We start from the raw sequence: 22,777 nt of genomic DNA on the forward strand, positions 1-22,777 counted from the left end.
CTTAAGTCACTTATAGAAAATTTCCATAGAGTGATAATCCAGGCCTAGAGAGATTGCCTGCTCCCTACACATTTTTACATCCTTTACTTATAACAGGAGCTATTTAGTGTGACTGGGTGGGAATTTCTCATGTTTCCATCAGTAAGGCTTTCATTAACAGACAAGAAGGCACACAAATACCCGGCCATTGGGAGCTAATTGTGCATTTTTTGACTACCTGGAGACCAGCATGGTGTTATGAAAGAAAGAGAGATTCCCAGGCCATTTGCCAGCTACTTGGTGTCAGCCTTGGTGGAATCATCTGTCAAAGGAGGATACAATAATTGTTGTTGAAGGACTTTGTAAAAGGCAAAGTGCCTTCTAGATGCTTCTTGTTGTTACCATGGGCTAAGGACTGTGCACATGGTCGGTACCTGTTAGCTCTCAGTAGAGCTAAGCCACATACAACTGAAATAGTTGGATAAATAGACAAAGTATGTGACTAAATGCCAAAATAAGCAGTACAGACAATGCGTTCTTACAAAATTCAGGAAAAGAGAGGAAGGTGACTAAAAAAAGTCAGGAGCCCTTTTAAGTTAGGAGGGCTCTTCTGAGGGTCAGGCAGCAAATGCTAAGGACAACTTGACCCATATTTGCTTACTGGGGAAGAGATAGGGAACTCAAAGGGAACAATCAAATGTTCTGGCTTCTGTACCTGGCTAAGGTCACTTGTGGTTATGTTGCATATACAAATACACCATTTGTATTAGCCAGTGATTCTCAAATGTTAGCATGCATCAGAATCACCTGGAGGGCTTGCAGGGCCCCACCGCTGGAGTTTCTTATGTCTGGGGTAGAGCCAATAATTTGCATTTCTAACTAGTGACAGGTGATGCTGATGCTGCTGCCCCTTAGACCACACTTTGAGACACATTGCTTGAGACAGATTCTCATCACTCCTTCTTTTGTGTTTTGTTTTGTTTCTATTTCCACGCAGAGAGCCCAAGAGGATGAATTGGTTAAAATAAGAAAGTATTACGAGACATCCAAAGAAGAAGAATTGAAGCTGCTGGATAAACCTGAGCAGTAAGGATGCTTGAACACTTTTCTGTTAGGCCAAAAGGAGATGTGCAGTCTCTATCTTCCTGCCTCCCAGCTCTGAATAATCACATCTCGGTTGTGCAGGGAGCGACGTGACGGCACCCTCATTCCTGTGACCTATTGCATGCAGCAGGATGAGCTGACTGCCAGGAAGAACAGCCGGGAGATTGGTGCCGCTGGATGTGATATGTCTCAACCCCCTTCCCCACCCCTCGTGACTTCCCTTTCTTGTTCTAGCAACTTGTTAATTCCTCCTAGACTAAACATTCTGGCCAAAAGGGTAACTGAGGAAGGAAGAAGTCATTGCTCTGTTTAAGGTTCTGCTGATGCAGTTAAGAAGATGATACCAGAGTCACAGAATTCAAATTGATTTTCCTAAATCCAGTAAATGTAGCCTGAATGTGCCAGCTTTCTCCCAAATTTCTCCACCTGCTCTGCCCAATTTAGATGTGACGTTTTTGTCTTCTCTTTGCGTGTGCTTATTCTTTTCGCCATTCATAGAGTTGTTGGCTCTATGATTTGGGGTGTCGTTCCACACCCTTTGGATACCCAGAACTCTAATGTGTAACTGGGTGACTCTTGTCCTTGGCTGGGCTCTTGGGGTCTCCAAACCACAGATAAGCTTCTGGGGCTCTGCAGCTCCTGAGCCCCACCCAGCTTTTCAAGGCCCGGGAATCTGAGAATGTGGAATGGGTTCAGAGTAGACAGAGGGCTCTTTCGCTTGTTGCTACTTTGAGTGTTTCATCTCCAACTCAGGCCACCCCTCTCAGCCTGGAGATGAGGCAAGGGATAAGAAACAAAGAGGAAATTGAGTGATCAGGTTTAGGGTAACAAGTCAGCCCTAGAGACATCTAAGGTTCTATGGCTTGTACTGAAACCTCCATGCCTTGCCTTTGGGTCCTGTAGAACACCCCATTCCGCTGGAATGCCTGGGCATTTGGGTCCAGAATAACATCTCTAAATGACTGAGTGGGGGATTTCTAGATTTACTCAGTTATTGACAAACCGTCATGAAAGTTCTGAGAACCTTAAAAGAATTGCTCTCACGTGGAGCACAGGCCAGGATCCCTCTACCCCCATAGTTAGTTAATGAAGCCTAGGCATACTGTGAAACAATGCAAATGGGCCTCCACTGCCCTTCTGTTCCATCAGCTTGAGCCACCCTCCTTACCAATTCCCACCCCTGACCAATCCTGTGGTCTACTCCCAAGTTGTGGTTCTTAATAAGTTAGTTCCCACTAAGGTGCTAATGACTGAAAATGAAGTGACTAATAATGGGGTATTTAGGCACTGACAAGGCCATGGGGAGTATTTGAAGACTGTCTTAGTCAGCTTGGGCTCCTATAACAAAGTACCTTAAACTAGGTGACTTATAAACAACAGACATTTAATTCTCACAGTGCTGGAGGCTGGAAATCTGAGATCAGGGTGCCGGTGTGGTGGGGTTCTGGTGAGAACCCTCTTCCAACTGCCAACTTCTTTTTGTATCCTCACGTGGCAGAAAGCAGAGAGAGGAAGCAAGCTCTTGTGTGTCTTCTCCTAGGGGCACTAATCCCACTAGTGAGGGCTCTACCCTCATGACCTAATTATCTCCTAAAGGCCCTACCTCCTAATACCATTGCATTGAGGGTTAGGATTTCAACATATGAATTTGAGGGGGACACAAAAATTCAGCCCTTAACAGGGAAAATATCAAGCATTTGGGCACTGCCAACTATGCCCCATGGAGCAATGACACTCTAAGCCTAGAGTTGACAGACTTTTCCTATAAAGGACCAGATAGTAAGTATTTTAGGCTTTGTGGGCCATACGGTCTGTTGGAACTACTCAAGTCTGCTGTTGTGCAAAAGCAACCCTAGACAATACAAAAACAAATGGGCGTGGCTGTGCACCAATACAATTTTATTTATGGATACTGAAATTTGAATTTCCTATCATTTTTACATGTCATGAAACGTTATACTTCTATGGATTCTTTTTTCCAACCATTTAAGAATGTGGAAACCATTCTTAGTTGATGGGCCATACAAAACCAAGTGGTGGGCTGAATTTGGCCTGTGGGCCATAACTTGCCAGCTCCCACTCTAAGCTGTGGGAGTGGGAGACACATTGAAAAGAACAGTGGGTTTCTGCTAATGGACGTGTTCCCTTTTCCTTTTGTGTTAATGCCTTTCTAGCATTATTTTTCAAGATTACTTGCCAAGACACAGGTAATTAACAGATAACTTATTATTCCTGCTTTCTCTACTGATGGTCTGGATAGAAGAGCATTTTTGAAGTTTGTAAATGGTCATTGTAATGGCTTCCCGAACATGCTAAGCTATTGCTGACAGCAGTGAGGACTGTTGTGTTGTCCCAGTGAGGTGATGTGCTTGGGCTCAGTTGCTGGAGGGTGAGGTGCAGAGAGGTGGGGACCTCAGGCCTGCGTGGATTTCACCTCTGCTCTTGACGTCCTGCACAGTGCAGCATTGTTTGATTTATGTCAGAGTCTGATTTTCTGGCAACTTATTTGCCATTAGCTCCAAGTGAGTTGACTATAAGCATGTTTTACATACTGGAAAATATGAATCATTTTTAGCTTCAACATTGCAGTTTCCTAAGATCCCTGTGGTGCCCAGTCCTATAAATCATTGCATGGAGAGGCCAGCCTCATCACTCTCCTCGTCAGCTTTCTTGTCCAAGTGCCAGATTTAGAAAGCCATTTCCCAGAGAGGTGTCGTCTGCTTGGGACCAGGCTGTCTGAGAGCCACTCCCTCCAGGGATGGCCCTCGACTCTGCACTCTGCCTTGGGATGGTGGTGAGGTGAGCCTTTATTGGGTTTGATTAGGCCTGATACCTTCATTTTGTGGCCTAGAGTGAGGACACCATATACAGCCTATTAGGATGCTCCACTAGGGTCCACAGCTGCCTTGGGACCCCCACAGAGAAGCCACATTGACTTGCTGAAACAAGGCTTTGTTAGTGTACTTCTCTATGGAAGAACACAGGTTACAACATGAAATTGTGCTGTGTACACATCCCTTGTATGCACACACACCTGAGGTAATACCTTTCAGGCGTTTGGAGGATGATAAACCAAATGTTAGTCCCTTAAAAACAGTGGGCCATGTTGCATCATTCCACCTGTCAGCTGAGTGGATGTGTCACCCACACGATGTAAGGTACAGAACTTCTCTCCTAGATACAGTTGTAGTCCTTCTTGGGGATATAAACCTGCGTTGGGGAAAGAAGGGAAGGGTCCCTGGTTTGTGGCTTCTTTAGGGGTCTTTAATCCTCTCTATTACTGGCCCTAGAGTATAAAGTTAGACTAGTCTGAAAGGAAATCAACCTATAAATGTTTGTAAGTACCAAGGCCCAATGTCCAAGACCTATCCTTGGGGATATGAAAGAGAGTTCTTATCTCTACCCCTATAGGTAGAGTGTAAAACACAATTATGGGGGGCGGGGGTGGGGAGGATAAGATATTTATCAGACAGTTACCTCACAGCCTCTGAGGTTACTTATACTTCTGGTACTTTCCCAGATAAACGGGGAAGGAGCTATGGTGCTCTTCCTCAAGCCTTTGCATGGCTATTTTTGGACATACAATCATATTTTTTCCAAATTTGCTCGTCCAGTATTTCAAATCTTTGCATTCCACCAGATATCCAAGCCAAAAACCTACACATCATCCTGGACTCTTCTCAGCGTCCCTCGGGATTGGTCAGTTACTCCAGTTCTCACTGCCTTAAAAGCTTTCTCATCTCTTTGTCCCCCACCCCATTCACACTGCAGGTCCTCTTACCTTCCCTCTTAGAATATTGCAGCTGTGTTGACTACGTCTCCCAGCCTCAAGTCTACTTTCACCTCCAATCCGTCAGCCAAGCCCCTGCCATGCGATTTTCTAAAACAAAAAGCTGAAAGTATCACTTCTCTGTTTAATATCCTTTATTTGTTCAGAGAAAGTTGAAACTATTTTAAAACACAAAGCCGCATTTTAGCATCTGACTTCTACTCAGCTCCCCCGCATATATCATTTAACCTGTCTGGGCTCTCCCTGGCAGTTTCTCCTGTGTGTCCTGTACAAGCCCAGGAAACCTTGGCCGTCGTTGTCCCCCCAAGGCTCTGACCTCGATGCCCTGCTTGTGACTTCTGTAGCTTCTATTATAGGCCCCATCCCTGATAGCACTTATCACACTTCATGGGAATTGTTGACTTATTTCTCGGGTTATCAAGAGGGATTTGTGTATAAGTTACGTTCTGTTCTCAGGTCTTAACGTGGTGCCTAACACACTGTAAATGCTTCACACTTGTCTACAGGATTGACTAAAATTCTTGATGACTGACGCTCTGGTATTAATTTTCAGTGACACATTCCCTACAGTTCTATCCAAAAGTGATGTAAACTTCTTGAACTTCCCTTCCCCTCCAACTCTGGATATGTGTTTCAGACCCTTCTCCGTGCACAGGACATCGGGTCTTTAAGATTCTCTGAGCCTTCCTAGTGCAGGCCCTAATCCCAGTAAGGCTGTAGTCCTAGAGAGCCTTGCAGTTCTATTTTACTCTCTCCTGGGTAACGTTAAGTTGGTGAGCCTGTGGGCTTCTCTCCTCATATTGATCCTAAACCTCCTTTTTTGAGGCTAGTTATAAGTAATTGTTCATCCAGCATTTCCTCCTCTTCATCTGTGTCATTGTTGCTGAGCTGAGATGTTGATCTGTATATTTTCTCACAGAGTCTCCATAAATGCTTCATTCACTATGTTCATTTAAACTAGGAAGTGTACGTACTCCGGGGATGTGGGTCCTCCTTGGGGGATAGTGTCCCATGGTCACATTTGGAAGGGGAGAAATTCAGGGTTCTACCCTTGAGGTAACTCTCAGCAGCATCTGAATAAGTAAAACTTCCCAGGATTCACCACAGTACCAAATACCACCAGTCCCACAAGCTTTTCACTGTTCACATTTCTGAAAACTGGGGATACCCCTGACTTCAGTCATAAATCAATCAATGGTTTAATACTAATTTTATGAAGAAACTATTTACATATAAAGTGTCATTTTTTATTCTTGTCCTAATTCAGAATTCCTATGCATTTCTACTTTTATACCCCATGGGTTTTATAATGATCAGAGTTATAGAACTTTAAAACAAAGGTGTGTTATCTTTTAAGGACATTGTTTGCTTCATCTCAGTGTCATTTAAAAAAAAAAATGGGGCCGACCCGGTGGCGTAGTGGTTACGTTTGCACACTCCACTTTGGCAGCCTGGGGTTCGTGGGTTTGGATCCCAAGTGCGGACCTATACAACGCTCATCAAGCCATGCTGCGGCACTGTCCTGCATACAAAATAGAGGAAGATTGGCACAGATGTTAGCTCAGAGATAATCTTCTTCTCCAAAAATAAAAAAGAATTATGACCTGATTGTAGGAAAAAGAAGAAAAACAGCTAATAATTAGAATCTCATTAAAACCCAAATCTTTCTAAAAGTAAAGTAAAAGAGGCACGGGGTCTAAGCTAGCTGGTATAAGAAATTTCTTTGGAAATGGAAAGAAGGAGGTGCCAGCTTTGCTCCTATGTAAAAGCATTCTTGGTGAGAGGTTGCAAAATGTCAAAGTACTGATGTTCTGTGTTGACCAAGACTTTCAGAAATATCAGTTAATCATCATTTCAACCCCAAAATGAATTTAATAGCTGTTAGTGGATTCTCTCCTTTTCTGCATTTATGTCCAACTCTTTCCACCCATTTTAGTTTATATTCTTTCCTCTGGTGGTTGGCCTGGAGAGTACACAGCTCTTCCAACTTAATTTTGCAAAGGGCACCAGTGCCCAGCTGCTCAGACAGTGAGCTTCTGTGTGTAGGTTACTACTCACCTTGAGCCTGTAAGATCTGTCTTGCCGTAGTTTTTAAGCAACTTGAGGCTGTGTCCACTTTAATGAGTGCCTGCTTTGTTTCCAGCTTAGAGCTATGAACTCTGTATGTGTAGGTAAGGTGATGTGGAAAAGTAAACAAATATCTGTAGAATAGGGTCATTATAGACAATCATCTAATTCATTGAGCAAAAATAATAGTGATCTCACTTCAGTAAGAGACTTTTATCTCTTGTCTACAGACATTTGCCTCAAGTCTTCACTTTACTTAGCCTGTGTAAATACACCCTTAGAAAATGCTGCATTATAAAGGGAGTTTATTGAGTATTTGTTCTCATACACTAAAGATTAATGCCTTTCATTTGGGTTTAGTCTTCAGTTTGGGTAGCAGGAGATAGATAACTTGTTGTGGTTCAGTAGAATTGGGTTAACTTTCTGTTCCTTAAGTAATTTATATGCCATACATTCATCTACCGTTATAGAAACCCGTAAAAAATGGCTTTGTTGTCAACAGTAGAGCACATACCCTTGGAGTTCCTTACATCTGCCTATCTGATACTTTTTATAATTGTTAAATTGACATTGTCAATTAAGGAAGGCTTTCATGATGGATCTTTTTCAGCTGTCTTTCTGTTTTCCTTGTGATGGTATATGAAGCTAGATGACTCATTCTTAATTTTTACAGATTTTTACACGAGTTAGCCCAGATCCCTAATTTTGCTGAACGTGCCCAGTGCATAATCTTCAGATCTGTCTTTTCTGAGGGTATTACCTCCTTGCACCGAAAGGTAGAGATCATCACACGAGCTTCTAAGGTATGTTTGCTGTCTAATTTTAAAAGATAGCTGTTCCTTTACTGGGGATAAAGGAGAAAGTGGGGAATGAGAGAGATCAACTAGAGTCCCTTTGCGGAAAAGCTTTTGGACTTAAGGTTGTGTGTTTTTCTAAGTATAGCTGGGATGATTATCCTGCCTAAGTATGAGTATGTGTGTGTGTGTAGATAAGTGAGTGTGAGACAGAGAGAGAAGAGGAGATGCAGACTGACAGAAGGAGAAGGAGGAAGAAAATGACACTTTTACAGATTTCTTCTTAAGTATTCCAGATACCTTCCAATGTATATACTGGTCACTTAAAACCAATCTAAATAGTATAGTTTATTTTGCACTCGACTGTCTGGATTGCAAAGGAGATTTCACTTTAGATCCGTGCATTTGATCATCTAAAATGTGTCTACAAAGTGAAACAGGAAGATTCTAGAGATTTGATAAATAAAATAAATTTATTTGCCCATCACTCATTATCATAATCATTTTTGTTGGCTTTACCGTGCTGGTATTCATTATAAAGTTAAATTCTAGCACTTGGCTTTTTCTCACAATGACCCAGGTCCTTAGAACATGATAATCCTCTCCACAAATTCTGTAGTATTTAGTTGCTTATCTGAAGGCATGATTTTTTCCTTCTAAAACATAAAAGATTTCAACAAAGAAAGCATAAATATTACCAAAGTATAATATCACCCTCTAATAACACCCTAAAAAGCAGGAGCAGAAGTCGGCCTAGAGCTGCATTTGGCTTTCTTTCCTTACCCTAAAACAAAGAAAAATAAAATCCACTAAGACTGTAGAAAAAGGAAAAACGTATCAATTTGAAAATTTGCACTTGGAGCAAAAAAAAGGAAAAGCAAATGAGATGGGGAGCTGAAGAGAACCCTAAGGGGCTTGAAATTGTGAAAGTTAATAGACATATCAGCAAACACTTAATAAACATAGCCTATGGCCTTGAAATACATTATTGTAGTTCACCTCTGAGGGTTATACCCAGAGAAGAGGAAGAATAGACTTGCTATTATATCTACCCTACGCTTAACTGTGCTGTTTATGTAGCTACGTAGTCCAAAAACAGATCCTCCAATGATATTAAACCTCTTTCTACTTAGAAGTCGTCAAGTGTGAAGCCTAACTCGAACAACTCTCTTTTTTCAATTTATAAATATGTTAAAATAAGTATTTAAAAAATCTGAAACTGGCTCAATGGAAATATAAATACTAATATTTAATCTTCAATATTAAAACAAGTAGTTTGGAATTCATTGAAAGGATAGAATATGATGGCAGTTAATATATTTTTTTAAGACACTTATGGCTTAATAAAGTGCATTTTCCATTTTACCAACTGTTAAATCTTGTTGGTATCATGCCACCAAACAACCTATTGGGTACTCACTAAATATTTGTTGTTGAATGAACATAGGTACATTCGGAGTTCAGCTTCATAATCATTGGTGTTTGCCATCACAGGGCTTGCTGCATATGAAGAGTGTGAAGGATATTTTAGCTCTCATTCTGGCTTTTGGAAATTATATGAATGGAGGAAATAGAACTCGAGGACAAGCAGATGGATATAGCTTAGAAATCCTGCCCAAACTCAAGGACGTCAAAAGTCGGGTATTTATTTATTTTTCATAATGAATGTCTATAATCTGCCATTATTTTCCTTCTATACCTTTAAAAAAAAGTATGCCTGGTTGTTCCATTCACCTCTGTCTTCCCCCTAACAATACATATTTTTCTTTGCTTTCTTTTGACTTTTGATAGGTTTTTCATGCTTGATCTTATTTTGAGGACAAAATCCCCAATATTTTTTTGCTCTACAATACGCAATTAGATGTTGAACTGTAATGAGAGAATAAAACAGATAGTGTATAGTATTAGCCATAGGACAAGGCTTGAGTCTGTTTGAAGTTAATGTTGGCTGCTTGTCATTTACTCGTTCTTGAGCAGGGAGCAAAGTTGAATTGCCAATGGAGCTGAGCATTTGAATTATTCTTTTGCCCACAACAATTGGGCTGGGGGTCTCCTGTCAAACTCTCTGAGCCTGATTATCATTTGGCTCCACACCCCTGCAGAGCCACCTCTTTAGAAACAACCAACCCATATCTAGGCGTCCCATGGGGGGCAGGGGGAGTGGAGGGAGGGGAAACACGCAGGCAAATTAGAATTAGACCCATGTGAACAAGACACAAAGGCTGCCTTGTGGGAGGGCTGCTCGCCCCTGGCCTGCCAGGGTCATAAAGTGGCACGGCGTTCCTTTTAAGCTGCCCTGATTGTTTTTCACGCCATTAAGAACACACATTTTCTGAAAGGTGGGAAGGGAGAGATGGTTTTCTGTTCTAGTCCCTGGTTGCCTTTAGCACTCCCCTGCCCCCTCCTGTCTTGGCTTTATGCCAGAAAATATTGAGACAGTGTTTTTTGTTTGTTTGTTTTAGCCATTACCTCAGAGGTCCTCTGAATTATCTGTTTGATTCTTTTCTTCACAAAAAATAGTGTAGTGTCATTTCTTTGTATAGATGCCATAAAAAATGATGGGATCAGGAGGAGAGAGGAAAATCTGACCAAATAGAATTAGGACCAAGTATCGCAAATTAAAAGTATTAGGGCCACAAACTGAGATTTCAGCTCTCAACTATATAGTATGGCAGGGTTTCATGTGAATGATTTTCATTTAAGCTTCTCTTTTAAACCTAGGATAACGGGATTAATCTGGTGGACTATGTCGTGAAATATTACCTGCGTTACTACGATCAGGTAAGAAATGGCATTATGTGGAAAAGTACACTAATGGGGTTTCAACTCTTACACATTGTTGGCATTCAGAAACTGGATGATGGATGAATGGATGAATTTCAAGTCCAACACAGAATTTGAGAGCTCTCCAGCCTCCTTGGTTTACAGACGGGAACACTGAAGCTAAGAGAGTTTAGCTGACTCTTGTAAAGAGAAGCTTTATTCAGTGGTACAAATCTGTTGACTCTCAGTCCCCATTATAACACAGCTTCAGAGAGACCCTCAGTTATCTCAGTGCCTTCTGACCAGATTGTGAGGGCCTCTGTGAAATCTATATCCATTCAGTAATTGGTTATATTTGAAACTCGATTCTGGGATACAGACCAAAATTTAGGAAAGTAAGACGCAGTAATACCCAATACTTTATAAGTAATATTCATCTGTGAACAAGTTGAAGATATGGAATTTGAAATCCATCCTCTCTGCTTAGATTTCATTTGCAATTAGAAATAAAAATTGCTCTGAGAATCCACCTGAGCACAATTTTCTGTGTTTTATTCCTTCTCATTAAATTGAGAACAAGGAGTCCTAACTCTGAGAAGAAAGAGGTACTGTTGTAAGTTGTTGAGAAATCGAGCAGTCAATATGAGTGGAAAAAGTCTCAGGAAATTGTTGTCAGGACTCTTGCTTAGCTATCCACGTAGGCAGAATTTTTCCTAGGCACTGAGGGAAGAAAAGTCAAGATTCCAGGGCCTTGTTTTCAAAAGGCTTACAATTTCATACAGAAAACAAGCTCAACACTGATGAAGTCTATAGTTATCTCTCCTACCCTCCTGGTGGGCTTATCTAACTGTTCTCAGTATATCGACAGCCAGGCTTATCATTCCCCTGCCCCCTCCTCGAACTGCTCCCCTGTTTCTATTAAGGACATAATAATTTCTGGTCCTTCAGACATGAAGCTTGTGTTTCTTTTTGGTTCCTCTCTGTCCTTCAACTAAAGTGTTTCTCACGTTCTTCCCTATTTTTCATCCCTACTGAATCCAGTTCATTCAGGCTTTAAGATACCTCCCCTAGAGAATTGCCATTGCTTCAGGGCTGGGCTCCCCACCTCTAGTTACTCCCACTCTAGTCCATCCCACACCCTGTGGCCTGATTACTTTTTATAGTTCCGATCATATCCCATCACTGTTTTACTCAAAGGCAGAAATATCTCCCCATATTCAAGTGAATTAAGATTCTACCCAATTTAATTCCAGTCTTTTACAACCACGCTGTTATTACTTTCCCTCTACACGTGTTCTATGATCCAATTCAAGACTTGATGTTTTCCAAACACACCCTGTGCTTTCTTACTCTGAGGTGTTTTCACATCTGCTGTTCTCCCTAACTGGAACTATCCTTGTCACCAGCCTTTTTATAAAACTTCTCTTTTTAATGATTAATACTCTCTTGAAATAATAATAAAAGTCCTTTCAGGAAAAGGGTCCCAGTAACAATATATATATTTGCAATATACAATAGGTAATGAGCTCTTCAGCATCAATAAGAAAAGGACAACTTGTCCCTTCTCATAAAAAAAAACAAAGTGGCAAAAGAGACCACAGGTAATTTACAAAAGACAAATAGAAGATACGAATTGCCAACTAGATACATAGAATTAGCAATAAAAATTGATCAAACCTTTCTCAGAACTACCATGTATGGATGATTGAGTTATTCTCTGTTTAAGATCTCGAGGTCAAAGGGAGCCCATATCTAGTCTGCCCTTGACTCACCAAACTATATGTCCTATAAAAGGCACCTTTAAAAAAAACTCACATGAAGACGTCAAGCTGTTTGCCCATGGAGCTGTGCCTACCTACAGGGGACACCTTTTCCTAATGCATGCAGATGTGCTCTATGGGCTAGCAAGGCTTTGACCATTCCGTATGAAAAGCTCTAGAAATATGTGTAAACTTTCTAGGAATTTTTATCCTAAGGAAATAAATAAGAACATATCATTTTATTTATAATAATTTGTAACAGCAAAATAGTGCAGAGTTTTTGGTAGATGTCCAAAGGTAGGGACTAAGGTCAAATAAATTATGCTAGAGTCATAAAATGGAGTAATACACTGCCATGGAAGGTGTATAGGAGAAAATTTAGTGGCATTGGAAAATACTCTTGATCTGCTTTTAAATTGCAAATCTGTTAAAATAATATGTAGTATAATCTCAATTATGTACATATAAATAAACACACAGGAAAACCTAGAAGGATATATATATATATATATATATATATAAATATTTGCTTATTTCTGGATGGTAGGATTGTAAGAGATTTTTACTTTCTTTTTTCTTTCAATTACTGAATGTAATGAACATGTCACTTTTGTAAAAGGGGAAAAAGATACAATAAAAAATAGTGCAATCTTACATTGGCCCTTCTTCCATGAAGTCTTTGCTCACTTCCTCATCTTTTACTCGTTTGAAGCCCAGTAACACTTGGTTTGAACCTCTCTCATGATACATCTTATTCTACCTTGTGTATAGATATCTAGGAGCAGTTACCTATTATGCTGGCCTTGCTCCTTGAGGTCCAGAACTCACTGTTGTCTCTTTTTTTTAGTGTCTACAATGTAGGTGCCTTATAAATACTTGCTGAGTTGAATATACTGTAAATACCCACAAGAATGTAATAAGTGGCATCTGTAAAGAACTAGGTGCGAGGAAGGGAGAGCTCTTTTCTGGTAGAATGGGGCACGCGTGTTGAGCTTCAGGCAATATGCACATACCCGAAGTTCTGATGGCAGCTACCAGTATGGCAGAAGAATTAACCTGAAGAATCTTGAGAGGTGACGTTTCTAATCCAAGGGTAGCATGAGCAGATTTATCTTGTAATGTCTGCCTCAACCAAGTCAGAGGCATCCTGTAGGAAGGCAGAAATCTGCCTGTGGTATATGGCTCTCACCGAAGAGAGCTGAAGCCAGTGGAGTCGACTTCACAGAGGAAAATCTTACAATAAGCATAATTTCAAACATGGGATGGCCCGGTTTAGCAAAAATAAGAAGTCAACATTTGTGTGGTGCTTTCCCAGTTTTCACTGTGCAAAATGCATTTCACTCAACAAGGGTGTAGAATTCTGTGATTTATTAAACTATCCCCTCCCTTTAGGAGCCCAATTGATGATTTTTGTGGTTAGTGGTGATGAGCAATTAGCTGAAGAAAGGTGACTCCTGCTCCAAGCTTCCTTGCACTTGTGCCTGGTTGCTGGTCCAAGTCTAGATCTGTGCAGTTTATGGAAACCCATCGGGAGCCATGTCTTTTGAACTCTAATTGAGCAACTTTCACAAGAGCTACTACCAGGCTGATTTGCTCAGCAGCGTTTTCTTTTTTTCTAGCTCAAAAAAAAAAACAAAAAAAAATTGAAGCCAAGCAGGAGTGAATCTGATAAAAAGTTTTGGAAAATAAAAAGAGATATTATGCATGAGCTCTCCAGGGTCAATTACTGTGGAGTTTTGTGGCAAGCATCTTAGATGTTGTTCCATCCTGGCACTCAGACTAGGGTACTGCTTCCATTGTGTTTAAAGTAGTAAAATAAGTATAGGAAGACGAAAAAAAGTGCATCAATCACGTAAAATGTTTTTCTGATCAAATGATGAAAACTGCCTTCTGGTATTCCAGGTGAAGCTAAAGGTCTTAAAGGAAGGGGAATGGTCCAGAGAATTCCTGAAACCACAAAAGATTTGATAAGTTAGATGTCCCCTGCTAAAGATACAAACTTCGGGGCCGGCCCGGTGGCGCAAGTGGTTAAGTGCGCGCGCTCCGCTGCAGCGGCCCGGGTTTCGCAGGTTCGGATCCCGGGCGCGCACCCATGCGCCACTTGTCAAGTCATGTTGTGGAGGTATCCCATATAAAGTGGAGGAAGATGGGCACAGATGTTAGCCCAGGGCCGGTCTTCCTCAGCAAAAAGAGGAGGATTGGCAGACGTTAGCTTAGGGCTGATCTTCCTCACAAAAAATAAATAAATAAAGATACAAACTTCCCAGAACAGTGTTTTATAGGCTGTCTATAATGGTACCAAACAAAATGTATTGATGTGCCAGATGTAGTATACTGTACCAAGAACAAGACACAGTTCCTGCCTTCAAAGTGTTTATAGTCTAGTGGGAAGGGCATACAAGCTAATGTGGCAATTTTTAAATTCATGTTGATAACTGCTGTGATAATGGTAAGTACCAGGGGCTCTTGGAAACATCCAAGTACTGGGACTCAGGGGAAATCTTAGAGGAAGTGATACCTGTTTTGAGACTTGAAGGATAAGTATGAACAAGGAGGTGTGAGGAGGTTCTGAGGAAGGATTGGAAAGGGACAGTTTTATAGACAAAAGCCTAGAGGCAAGAGATTGTGGCCTGTTCTATTAATTTATGAGAGTTTAGGGGAGGGAGTTAGAGATAGGGAGAAGGTAGAAATCAGGCTGGAGATGGAGACAGAGGCCAGATCATAAAGTGCCTTGTAAAGCAGTTTTAGAGTTTGGAATTAGTCCTAATGGCAGTAGGAAAGATGGAATGTGAAGGAAAGCTGGCCAAGTAGCCTATGTGGAGAGATGAATAAGCTAAGACTGCCTGAGAGATGTGAGATTCAAAGCTGATGTTAAACAACTCAGGAGAAAGCAAGCTAGACTGGAAAAGACATTTGAGGCTCAGCTTATCTTTCAATGTGCCTGAAGGCTTTGTCCCTCAAGATGTTTCTCAGCTTAGATCCTCTGTTGGGTTTAGTTGTGGAGCTTGTCAAAAATGATACCCAACCATGCCCTCAGTAAACATCTGCTGAGATAAGTCAAACAGCATTTGGAAAATTTTTACAAATATGTGAAGAATTTGATCTCACACACACACATGAGCTTTAAGCTGCAGAGGAAGGTGGGTATAGGTGTAAGGGAGGGTGACTGTTTCTTCCATTGTAGTGCTGCCTTATCCAGCACCTTCCAATTCACACCCATTGGCATACCCCAAAGATGAGTTATCTAATTGCTACCATGTGAAACTCAAGCAGGGCCTTTCACTTTAAGTATTTTCATGTGTTACTCCTATGCCTTTTTCCGTGGGAGTAGAGTTCCAAGATCAGGACATACCTGATAACTTTATCTTTGATTCATGAGGCAAAATAGAAGCTAGCTTATGCCATAGCCATAGCCAACCTCAATGCCAATAAGACCAAAATGATATTGTGAAAGGCTCAAAAACATTTCAAAGTAACCAGTCCCAATTTAGGAATAGCAGAGGAGCATTGCTATGATTCTTATTCGAACATCCGATAGAAGATGCTTTGGAATTTCAACTGAAAGGGACAGTTGGGAAGTATAATGTTGTTTTGTTGACCATGTTTTTTAGGAAGCAGGAACAGAAAAGAGCGTTTTCCCCCTGCCTGAACCACAAGATTTCTTTCTGGCCTCCCAAGTCAAGTTTGAAGACCTCATAAAAGATTTGAGAAAACTGAAGAGGCAACTAGAAGGTAAAAGGAACTGTTGTATTATATAATAGCTAAGATTTTTTTTAATGATTTAAAAGGCTTATTTATGTCTGGCTCACGGAACAGAGTTGGTGCAGAGTTCAATTATGGTACGCGACAGACCTCCTGATACTTTCCATCTCTATACACTGTTTGGGGGTGTTGTATTTACATATCCTTCTCTTTTATTCGTGTTAACCATTTGTGCTATCTATATCTTATGATATCTAAATTTTCCAACATTTGATAGATAGAACTTTAATAATAATAGTTGCAGCAACACTTTATTGAATGCTTACTGTTGTCTCATATAATTCTTACAATAATCCTAATAAGCAGGAACTATACTAACTCCATTTTACAGTTGAGAAAAATGAGGCTTAGAGAAGTTATGTTCACACAGCCAGTAAGAGGCAGATTTACTGAGCTCTAATCAGGTCTATGTGATTAGAACTCATGCATTTTCTAAGCTAGTTTACTATACTTATATATCACACACAAGTGTGTCCTTATATATTTGGTTTATGTATATGAGTCTAATAATGATGGCCAGACCCAAGGTAAACATTCTATTTTAGTTTAATTTACATTTTTAATTATTCAAAACAAAATGCTGAAAGCCCTTTTTGGCTTTTTTAAAAGGTGAAAATATGTCTCTCTTGGGCAAGAATTTTCCTTTGGCATTTCTAGAGTCTTGTGTTTTCACTGTGGAGACATCTCCTTGTCCAAGAATATAAATACTTGCCTTGGAGCTTGTATAACTCCAATTGAAGAGCTCTACAGAGGATTTAGGGAGCGTGTTAATGTGGAAATGGAGCCCAGAGTGCCAAAAGGAGAGCTTGAGGAAATGAAGAGCCTGAACCAGGAATATTTTTACACTAAGACATAAAATAAACATTTTAAAAATGTTTATTGTGAAAGAGTGCTCAGAAACCTAAGTCTTAGACAGAGAACAGCTTGGAAATGGAAGTAAAGTGGGAAAGATATGCTCCCGGTGGCAAGGAAAGCCATGTATTTTTACTTTGGGCATAAAATTCGCTTAAATAAGTATAGTTGTTACAAGTGAATATTTTTACCTTGTATATTATTTTTAAGGGAACATGTGGATTTTTTTTTTTTCTCCTGTTGATGTGGTTGAAAGCAAGAATTCCACCAAATGGATATTTCATTCAGGAACGTGATATGTGAACTTGTGATCATTCTTTTCCCTTTTCTAAAAAACTGGCACTTTTGTCTCTGTCTACAATGAGGAGCTCGATTCTTATTGTAAAAATACAGAGTAAGCCATCACGGAGCAGTTTTTTCTGTCCCTTTCTAATGGCAGAACCCAGGCCCGTCCTCAGGATGGCTGCAAGGTTAGCAATGGCAGAGAAGACCTGAGCTTGTTTTCTCCATAGCTTTTCCTGAATGCCCATCCCCTCTTCTTTCTTAGCCCTTTGGTTGTAAAGCCCTCGGTCTGCCCTCTCATGTAGACTTTTGAGCAGAAACCTAATCTGTGTTTGATCTTTCTTCTTTTCCTGCCTTCCTTCCGAGGGCTGCTTCTTGCAGGCATCCTAGCTTGGCTACCTCCCCTTGACATCCTTGTGTTTGATGATGAATAATAAAAAGATAAGAGTGACTTAGGAGGACAGTGGTGGGGCAGGGGTTCCCTCATAGCTCCCCACTTGGGCACATGTTTTCTCTAGGGAAATCCTAAGTGTAGTTCCAGATCTCTCAGCACTCAACTGACAGTTGCCCGGTCAATTTTAAAGAAATACAAGAACTTCTGGAGCTGGAGGAGCTGCCTCATGAAGGAAAGCTGAACATTGCCCCAGTTATTTTTCTTCTTTGTCTTGGACTTCACCAAAGACATCAAGTCCCACAAAGGCATAGGGGGAAGCTGGGACTCCCCGCACACATTGAATATTTAAACAAAAACGCCCTGCTAATCTTGAGAGATGCCAGTGTTTTTAACACATGAAAGGTATCTAGTAAATATTTAAAGAAAATACTGACCGTTGGTTCTCTAATGAATTTCTTTTTCTTCTAAATACCATCTGGCAAGATGGCCAGAGTCGTGGCGGTCCGTTTCATCTCACGCTCCCATTCAGGTTTCACCTCCTTTTCCATAAGGCCTTGGTGTGAGCCTAGATTGAATGTTTAATTGAAGAGGACATAATTTTCACACATACAGCAAAGATTTGATGAGGCTTTGAGGTTTATTGTAGCCATTAAAATGTCGTGGCTGCTGGCAAAACCCCAGAAAATGTCTAAAGCTAAACCAGATGTGATTAGCAAATTTCAAGAAGTCTCAGGCCCCGGTTCTCCAGGCAGGCACGGCCCTTTAGAAGAAAATTGTTTTGAGTAGCATGAACCACACCTTAACAATAGGAGGTGAATTAACTATGGTTGTTGCTTGTACAAATGTCACTGATCAAGTAGACATTGTCAGTAAGCCTGTTGTCATAGAGACGAGAACTTTGACTAGCACATTTATGCAAGTAAACGTAGCAAGGAATTGATGATGATAGTATCAACTATAATTTATCATGTGATTATTATCTACTGGATGCTTTACATATATCATCTCTTTTAATTCTTACAATGGTCCTATGAAGCAGATATTGTTATCAATCTTTTGCAGAGGAGGAAAATGAAGTTCATGGTGATCAAGTGACTTGCCAAGTTACTTCACAGTTCATGACCTAGCCCCAGTTTGAAACTAGATATCACTGTAAGGCATGTATTCATGACATCTCCAGCCTCTGACCCAGAGGTCTCCGTATCTGGTCGGAGATGAGAACAGAAAGACATGTATTCAAGGCCTAAAGCCTCATGAAGATATAAGTGACAGAAAGAGAATTACTGAACGTGTATGCATGAGTGCAAGCACACACGAGTGCACGTGTGTGCCCGTGCACACACGCACACACACACACACACTCCTAGAACCGCAGATGTAGACCCTCAGATCAGATAGAGATAGGAAAGAACTGACTTTGGGTTGGGGATAGAGAAGGGGACAATGTATAGGAGACAGAGTGTTACATAGGATTAAGAACTTGAGCTTTGGAATCAGATATGTACTTTTTACTAGTTTGATAAAAGCAAGATCTTGTCAACTCACATAACCATAAGAAGGATTCATTTTCTCACCTGTAAAATGGGACAGTTATTATTACCTATGTCATAGGAGGTAATGAATGCATGGTCCCTTGGTAAGGAAAGCTTCAATAAAGCTGATTAGAGATATGTACCTTTTCTGGAAAATGCACGACTTGCAGAGTCATGCCCATACTGTTGAGGGGCCGGCTGGCTGTGTTTGTGGAGAATCTGATTCCCAAAGCACTGGTGCTCTCTTCTCTACATTGTGAAGACAGAACCAAGTTCTTGGTGCCTGGGAACATGTTCCATGTTTTGTTTACTATTCTACATCCTTAATCAGACAATAATTTTGATTTCCCTGATACTGTGATGTTGTAAGTAATAAGTCGGGAAAAAATAAACAAACAAACAATGGGAATAGTTGCTCTCTTTCTTATTCCTTGACCTTGTTTGCTGGCCAGAACTCTTAAGGTATTCTTACCAACCCATGTGTGGAAGGCAGAGTAATGATTCTCAATGAGGGCCAAACCCTAATCCCTAGAATCTATGAATTTGTTATTTTACATGGCAGATAGAGATTTTGCCTACGATGAGATGAAGAGATTATCCTGGATTATTCAAGTGGGCCTAATTTAATCATAGGCATCTTTAAAAGCTGAGAACTTTCCTTGTCTGTGGTCAGGAAGAGATAGTACAGTAGAATGATCAGAGAGATGCAATATTGTTAGCTTTGAGGATGGAGGAGCTGGTAGTGAACCAAGGAAAGTGGGAAGCCTCTAAAACAGGAAAAGGCAAGGAACAGATTCTCCTAGAACCTCCAGAAGGGAGTGCAGCCATGTCCACACCTTGATTTCAGCCCAGTGAGACCCATGTCAGACTCCTAACACATGGAACTATAAGGTAATATATTAGTGTTGTTTTAAGCCACTTAAGGTTGTGGTAATTTGTTATAGTAGCAATAGGAAAGAAACACACCATACAGTGTGACCTTTATGATTGTGCCAGTTAATACCAGTCACACATGCACACCATCGCTGAGGCCATAGATGTAGCATTTCCCAAGTGGTGGCACTTAGCCGTATTGCATGAAATGTGAATGGGTGCTCTCTAAAAGAGTCTAGAGTCCAATAAACCTGGAAATGCTCTATACTAAAGTCATATCATAGGGCTTCATAGTGCACATGAGCTTATTAAAAGCTCTGAGAAGTCCTGCAGTAAAACAAAACAAAACGGTGTTTAACCCTGTTTAAAGCAGCATTTCTCAACTTAAAACATGAAATGTTTTTTCTTTTTTTTTCTTTCACTGAATCCTTAGTAATATGTTGCAAAACTTGCATTTTGTGGATATAGTCTAAGAAGAAGGGATGTTATTACTATCAGACTTTTAATATAAAGAACACAGCTGTTGGTTAAATGATCACTACTGGGTGATATTAATAGGAGGAGCTGCGATGAACAATGGTGGCCTCTGTTCTTCAATATTGCTCTTAATAGTCCCTGACGACTCTGTCCTTCCTGAGTTTGTTATCCGTGTAAACTAATAGAGTGGGTCCAATCCTCTCTGATGTCTTGATTCCTGAAATCCAAAATAAATAACATTAGTATTATGCAAAATTACTCGAACATCACCTCCCCCAAATCCATGTTTGTTTGACATGATCCTGTGATAGTATTTTATTATGAAAAATTCACTCTAGCTATGAAAGTAAGAAAACTAAAATAATGTTTTTTTGGAAAATGAGATAGGAACTCTTTGGATAGGTGTTGAGAAGTCAGCATATTCTGAAAAGTTTCAGAATAAAAGTAATTTGCCCTTATTGGCTAACAATAGTTACTTAGTGTCCCCTATCATTAAGGGTAGGCTAACCAACTAGTTGAGTACTAAATTTTACCTTGAAAATGATACCTTATTGGCCCTGTTATTATATATATATAAATTGGTAAAATGTAATTATTAGTTAAACTTCAGTGTAAGATATTCAAACTTGCTTGAGAATGTTGGCTTGGGTGCACGTTTGGTGTGTATGTGTGTGTTAAGATGATTCTGATGATGTCCTTTTCTCTAAATATTTAAGACTATATATTTGAACATGTCCTTTCTTATGTACCATTTAGAAGTATTTGGGAATATACAGTTTTGGAAAAGCGAGAGTCTGTTGACTTTTTTGATATCTGTTATCACTCTATAAATGTTTATCCTATAAATGTTTATCCTAAAATGCTAACTCTTTTAAGCCTTCTCTAAATGAAATGCTGTGTGAAACGCATAGTGCAGGCGTTCAATAAATGTTGAAATCTTAAGTTTGAATAGCAGTAACATTTCTAAACCAACTTCACCTTGAAGTACATCTGTCACATCTCAAGGCATTTTCAGTCCTGATGTCCTTATTTTAATGGAGTGACCAGATTAGCCCAGAACCGTCCAGGTGAACCTCTGTTTTGCACAACACTAGTACCTGAACATTCTACTCCAACGTCTAAATTACAGAATAAATTCATGCATACATGGAAGTAACAGTTCAAGAAAGAGAGGGATTTTTTGTAGATTTTCTAAACTGTAGTCAACGTGTCTTCCAGATGAAGAGGGCAGATTGAATTCATTCATTTAGCTCCACTCCCTTCTAAAGGCACTCTAAAAAAAATTAACACTCAGGTTATTTAGCAGCATACGGTCAATACCAATATAATCAGCTAAAAGAGGAAGAATTGGGGAGGGAACCACACTCCCACACATAAAAACAGGAAATGAGAACCTTTTTACATGGTAGTTTCTCATGGCCCTGGGCAGAGACTGGTGTAGTGGAAATAGTTTAACTATTTAGATATGCATATGAAGTTTTTACAGTTAAAACTAGGTTAAAAACATAAGTTATCATCAACTCTCAATTATAGGTAGGTAAATTAGTGAGGTTAAGGATTAGCCACAGTTTTTAAAGTTAGTAATCTATTATTTTTAACTTTAATCAATGAGTCAGCTATACTATTTCCATGTTAGAAAACCTTTCCCACTTGAAATTACCTGGTAAACAATAGACTGCCTATTGTTTCTCCTGCAAGGTGGAAACAATCCTCTCCTTTGTCATGGAGCTCACTTAACTTAATGAACAAATTAAGTGTCTGGGCAAATACATTGTTGAGGTAATATTAGTGGAGGGGTGAGGGGTGAGGCGCTGAAGGGTGAGGTGGGGTTTGAGACTCTGAGCGCTGGTGGCATTGGGAAGGGAAGCTGCCTGCAGGAGAGTTGGTATCCCCAGGGATAGAGAGACAACAGAAGGGCTAGTTAGAGAACTTGCACTTCATCTTGCCCCAGACCTCTTTTGTTTTTAAAATTTTGTTTTGGGGTTATGCGTGGTGTCCTTCTCTCTTCCTATTACTACAGTTAATCGAGAGTTGACTATGAGAAGTGAGAAGGAATACTAATAACTGGGGTTGCTAATCTGATGAATATTCAAGTTTGTATCCTTGTGAGGAGAGGGAGGGATCCTGTCCTGTCTCCACAGTCCAGTTCTTTAATGAGAGTTCATCTCACCTCCGTCCTCGTTGACTCTGGCTTTCTTACAGCCTTGTTGGCTCCTCCTCGGTCAGGAATCTATGCGTCTGTCCACCACTTGGATGAAAGTTTGGCCTTGGCAGACTAAGTCAGTACTGTTGAGCCCAAATCAGAGCTTAAGAAAGGTGATTACCTATTGATATTATCTCAGGAAGCA

At 40.3% G+C, this 22,777-nt stretch overlaps 1 protein-coding gene across 1 annotated transcript in view; it reads left to right on the forward strand.

Annotated features, from left to right (window-relative positions):
* Positions 1 to 22,777, forward strand: part of LOC101404257 (formin-1) — a 273,413-nt gene that overhangs the window by 130,866 nt on the left and 119,770 nt on the right. The window contains 5 exon segments of the mRNA XM_004421375.3: positions 977 to 1,065; positions 7,614 to 7,743; positions 9,229 to 9,375; positions 10,456 to 10,515; positions 15,869 to 15,989. Coding sequence (XP_004421432.2) covers positions 977 to 1,065; positions 7,614 to 7,743; positions 9,229 to 9,375; positions 10,456 to 10,515; positions 15,869 to 15,989 — 547 coding nt within the window.

The sequence above is a fragment of the Ceratotherium simum genome, chromosome 3, assembly GCF_057802395.1.
Source record: "Ceratotherium simum simum isolate JZ-2026a chromosome 3, ASM5780239v1, whole genome shotgun sequence".
Classification (NCBI taxonomy): Eukaryota; Metazoa; Chordata; class Mammalia; order Perissodactyla; family Rhinocerotidae; genus Ceratotherium; species Ceratotherium simum.